At 61.7% G+C, this 5,275-nt stretch overlaps 1 protein-coding gene across 1 annotated transcript in view; it reads right to left on the bottom strand.

The window, feature by feature from the left end:
* Positions 1-5,275, bottom strand: part of MLXIPL (MLX interacting protein like) — a gene marked incomplete at its 5' end in the record, with an annotated part of 40,469 nt that overhangs the window by 30,629 nt on the left and 4,565 nt on the right. Inside the window, 2 exons of the mRNA XM_026659291.1 lie at positions 2,135-2,215; positions 3,820-4,018. Coding sequence (XP_026515076.1) covers positions 2,135-2,215; positions 3,820-4,018 — 280 coding nt within the window. The remainder of the gene's footprint in view (positions 1-2,134; positions 2,216-3,819; positions 4,019-5,275) is intronic.

Consider the following 5,275-nt stretch of genomic DNA (forward strand, 5'->3'; position numbering starts at 1 on the left):
CCCTCCAGGTGCTGCCCCAAGCACCAGCTTGGGTGCTTGGTGCCTGGGGCCGGCCCTGTCCAGAGGGCGCCCCAGGAATGCACCTACAGGCTGCACTAACGTCTGCCGTCCCAGCCTCAGCTTTCTGCCAGCATCTGGTCTTGCATCAGCCAGCAGCCAAATGATGCAAGGTCACTTGTTTCCTCCCAAGGAGGAAAGTGGGAAGTGGATACTGGCAGTGGAGCTCCAGGAGGCCCAGGCCAACCAGCCTCCGCAAAGGTCAGCTCTGAGCCCACATGAAGCTGCAGGCACAAGAGCTGTGGTGATGCCCAGGCCATTCCACTAGGACAGGACTCCCAGCCACCCCTGGTTTGCGAGATACGGTGCAGCCAAAGTGACTGGCCCTCTACATAGCTCCTTACCGACCTCTGCTGAGCTCAGCAGGTTGTGCTGGCTGGGCACCTTCCACGTTCACAGCTAGGGCACTCCCCTCAGCTGAAGCCCAAAGCTGCAGGTTGGTTTGGGGACAGGTTGGGCCCATCAAAGGCAAGGGGCCATGCTGGAGCCTTGGGTGGGGCTGCCCCACGGCCAAAAAAAGTACAGAGGGGCCTGAGCTGTATCTCTCATTTGTGTTCCTCCCTTGGCTCCCTGCCCCTCTCCTCAGTGCTGCTCAGCATCTCACTCCAGCTCGGTTTGCAGTGCTGTGAGCAGGCGTCTCTGCTCTCCCTGACCAGTCTCTAGAGCTGGGTTTCCTTTAGCCCAACTTTCACGATTCCCCCCTGCAAACTCTTTCCTGCATTTTCTCACCCCCCCACACTCTCTTAGCCTCCTCCGCAGCCTCTCTCCTCCCAGCCCCACTCCAGCAGGGGAGGGAGAGGCCCCCAGATGCTCACACTCCTGCCCCCCACCCAGATGGGGCACCCCATGACTCCTACCCCCTAGAAGCCCTTGCACCCCTGCTCTCAGGTTGTGCTGTTCCCCTTTGCAGAGCTGGTGGCGCAAGCATCTTGGGGCAGGGTCCACCATTTACTATTGCCCCATAGCCCAGTGGCCCAGTCTGGCCTCACCGTCCCTCCCTCTGGGGCAGAGTTGGGGGCTGAGCTGCTGGAGCGTGATGGAGAAGCCCAGCACCTAGTGGATGCGCCCCCTCCCCTTCCTTCTCCCTCCCTTGCACAGGTGGCCCATGACCCGCCTGCAAGCCCAACCCCCAGATGAGGAGGCTGGTTCCATGAGCAGCACTGGGAGGACGGCATTGCCCAGGGGACGCAGGAACAGCCCCCTGCGGGGTCAGCTACCATACGCATTAAGTCACCGCCCTCCCCTGGCAGCAAATCACTGCCCGGCCCCATCAGGACCTGATACCCTGGGGGCCACCATCAGGACCCCACTTCCTTTCCTCTCAGCTGCAAGGGGCAGCTGTCACAGGGCTGCACCTCTGTCCGGGCCCTGAGCCATGCATGGTGACCGGGAGTTCCCTGAGGGTCCTGCTGGGGGGACCCAGCCCCCATACAGCCAGACGTAGGCTGTTTCAATGGCCCAGGGGTGCAGGGGAAGACAGGGGAGTTACAGGGGCAATGAGGGAACCCCTCCGAAAGCTCCCTCCCATCCCCGCCAGGCTCCTTCCCCCATCCCGCCCCCAGCCCTGGCAGCACAGCAGAAAGCTGCTCGCCCCCTAGAGATTTCCTCTTTCTTGCGGGGAGAGTTTTCCTTCCTCTGTCTGCAGCCAAACCCCCTTGTGGTTTCACATTCCTGTAAAGAGAGCTACATTTGGAGAAATTCATTTCCCCAGGACCTGGCATCCTGCCCTCCAGCCCCAGCGCAGCTCGGCTCCCCAGGACCGGCTGTATACTCCGTCCTTGTTCTGTTTGCAACTCCCCCCAGCTTAGTACCATTGGGTTGTTTCACCACAGTGCCACTGCTTCCCCTCCTTCAGCTCACTGGTGTGAAATCCCAGGGGCCCCACAGATCCCCGTTCAGCTCTACCCACTGCCATTTGTCAGCCCCCTCTGTTGCCAGGCCAGGGGACAGCACTCAGCTCCAGCCCACTGTGGCTAAGCTCTCTGAGGCAGTGGGGAGATGGGCCACGCGTCCCCATCCCCGCTGCACAAATCCAGCTTCCGCAAACAGCTGGTCCTCTGCCAGGGCTGGCTCCTACCTGAGATTTCCATAAAATCATCGAGATTTGGCTGCAGTGGGGTCAGGCCTGGCTGGATCATGTCGGCATTCCCAGTGTAGGCTGCAAAAGGGCAGAACCAGCCCATCAGTTCCCCTTTCCCTGGTCCCTGATTCCTGCTCCCCATAGTCTTTCACTTGTGCCCTACATTCCCTGGCTCACTGTTGCCAGCTTGTTAGCCCTCAAGTAGCCTCCTGCCCTTCCTCTCTGCCTCTGCCCCATTATCGGGCTCTCCTGGGAGACCATTCGCCTCATGGCCTTGCAGAGAATGTGCCACTAGCCAGTAGAAGGGGGGCAGCTGAGAACTCATCTGCTCCAGCGCTAATACTGGGCAGCCCCCACCCCCACCAGAATCCTCTGCTGTTCCCCCCATGGCCTGAAGCCTCCATCATCTGCACAAGGGATGGGAGGCATTTCCCTGCCCTGGGGGCTGGATCCCCTCTTCCTGCTGGTTGGGGGAGCCAGAAGCCCAGGAGGGGGTGTTGCATTCTGGTGGGAGATTCTCCTTCCCTCAGGCAGGAGGGGAGGGCTGAAATGTCAGGGCCCCTGGAGCAGGAGGGAGAGAACCTGTCCTGCACAGGCCAGGGAGGGCTCAGCCAGGCAGAAGGATGTGGCAGGGGAGAACTGCCCTGGAAGGGGAGATATTAACAATAAACTCCAGCCCCTATCCAGCACCTTTCAGCCATGGGTCTCAGCACATCTGAAAAGGAGGCCAGTGTCATTATACCCATTTTATAGATGGGAAAACCGAGGCATGAGAAGGGATGTGACTTGTCCAAGGTCACCCAGTGGCAGAGGCGAGAATAGCACCCAGGGCTCCTGAGTCCCAGCCTAGTGTGCCAGCCTCTAGGCCACGCTGCCTCCCTACAGGGCCAGTAGTGACTTTGCTCCCTCCATTGTAAAGCACTGGCAGCTTGAAGCCCTCCCTGGGACTCTGCCCCACTGGGGCTCTTACAACAGCTGCTAGGGAACACTCCTGTCTCAGCCCCACCTCTCCCACTGACCTCCTGAGACACGCCCATGGCCCTGGCCACTGGGGGAGAGGGGGGCTACCAAAGAGGCTATCAATCAGCATGTTAGCCTGCTCCCACTCCAGGCTTTACACTGCGCCCACTTTCAGCAGGGCATGGCATTCTCCGCCTGTCATTCTAGCTTGCTGTGCAGTGGTACACAACGGCCACATTTCACCCCAGAGGGGGCTGCATGTCCGTGGTGGCTGAGTGGAGCCCTGAGGTCCCCTGGCAGGAAGGTGCTCTGGAAGTGTATGTTGTTATTGTTAGCGCTGGGCCATTGCTCCTGGGACTAGCACCCTGTATCGTTTACTCCACTGCACACATGGGAAGTGCTGCCGCTGCCCCTGCCCCGCCTGAATGGCTCATGGGCTGCCGGGTGGGGGCAGGGCGCTGGAGGTAAGGGCGCGGGCACTGCCTGTGGCACCTCGTTAACCTGACCTTGCTGCTTTGGGAGGAGCCGCCCTGAGGCGATCGCTCCGGAGACCGGGCCTGGCTAGTGCAGGGCAGGACCAGAGTGCCTCGTTTGGGGGGGTGGGTGCTAAGAAAACGTGAAGAAGCTAATGCAACTAGGGCAAGACCCCGCCCCCCATAACCTCTCAGCCACACACCCCCGCGGTGAGGTTCATGGGTGAGAACATGGTCCTAGGAACGTACCGTCTTCTGGGAGCGTCTGGTGGGAGCAGGGGGGCTGCGTCATGGTGAAGAGCGTGTCTGAGATGTCCGAGAGGAAGCTGTCCAAGTCAAAGAGCTGCCGCCCTCCGGCCTCCTCATTCTCATCCCCCAGCAGCATGGGCACAACGCTGGAGAACAGCTGGTTGCACCATTTCTCCGATGGCTTCCACACACCCTCATCCTGCACGAGACAGTTCATCAAAGGAGCCCCCCCAGATACCTCTCCCTGGGCACCTCTCCCCAGGCACCCGCCCAGCCCCTCTCCCCTGGCAGCCCCCAGCCTCCCCCGGCCCCTCTCCCCGGGCACCCGCCAGACCCTCTCCCCTGGCAGCCCCTGGCCTCCCCTGGTCCCTCTCCCCTGGCAGCCCCCTGGCCCCTCTCCCCTGGCAGCCCCCAGCCTCCCCTGGCCCCTCTCCCCTGGCAGCCTCTGGCCTCCCCTGGTCCCTCTCCACCGGGCAGCCCCCTCTCCTGCTCTGACAGAGCACCTTCTCTATAGTGCTGGGTGGCTGGTGCTGGTTCCAGGTCCTCTGCCCTCACAGCCATTGCAGTCCTCAGGGAGCCTTTAATTGGGGGGTGGGGGGCTGTTAACCTCCCTGCCCTGGCCACACACAAACTCTGGCAAGGACCTTCTGCCACTCTCCATCCCATCCCCCTGCAGTTTGATCTGACACCCGTCCTTTGCTGCCTGCCCGAGAGTGCCGTGGGGTGTAGCTACGCAGGGGAACAGTTGCCCTCGCCTAGCCCAGAAATGGCTGCATGTCGCGATGGGAAATGACTCTTGTACTAGAGCCTTCCCCAGCAGGTGGGGCTGCCACGGCTCCTGTACCCCAGACCCCTCTCTGAAGAAAGTTTTCCTGGTTCATTCAAGATCACATCCCCTGTCTCAACCCAGAGAGTCTGGGATAGTCAGAGCAAAATGCATCCAGCTGGAATTTTGGGGCATTGGGGAAATCCCACCATTTCCCCTCCCTTGCCTTAGTGAAGCCATCCAATGTGTGGGTCTGGCCAGCCACTGCCCTCCTGGAGGCAGCTGGGCTGCAGGGTGGGACGGGACAATCTGGACCTGCAGAGCTGGTTGCAGCGCCCTCCGGACCCAGAGGAATCAGTGCTGGAGTGAGTGTCACTCGACATTCGCCTGACTCCAGACACAGAAGGGCCCAAACTCAAACCACAGGGCCAAGTCCAGGAGATCTTGCAGCTCAGTCCCAGCTCTCATCCAACCATGGCAGCAAATGGAACAATCAGGGCCGGCTCCAGGCACCAGGCACCCAAGCTGGTGCTTGGGGCGGCACCTGGAGGGGGGCGGCACGGCACTCCGGCCGTCGAGGAGAGCGGGGCCACAGCCGGGCTCGCCGCCCTCCCCCCGGCGCTCTGGCCGCCCTCCCCCCGCGCCCTCCCCCCGGCCGCCGGGGGGAGAGCCGAGCCCCAGCCGGGGCTC

This window comes from Terrapene carolina, unplaced genomic scaffold (assembly GCF_002925995.2).
Source record: "Terrapene carolina triunguis isolate 2854851 unplaced genomic scaffold, T_m_triunguis-2.0 Scaffold620, whole genome shotgun sequence".
Taxonomy (NCBI): Eukaryota; Metazoa; Chordata; order Testudines; family Emydidae; genus Terrapene; species Terrapene triunguis.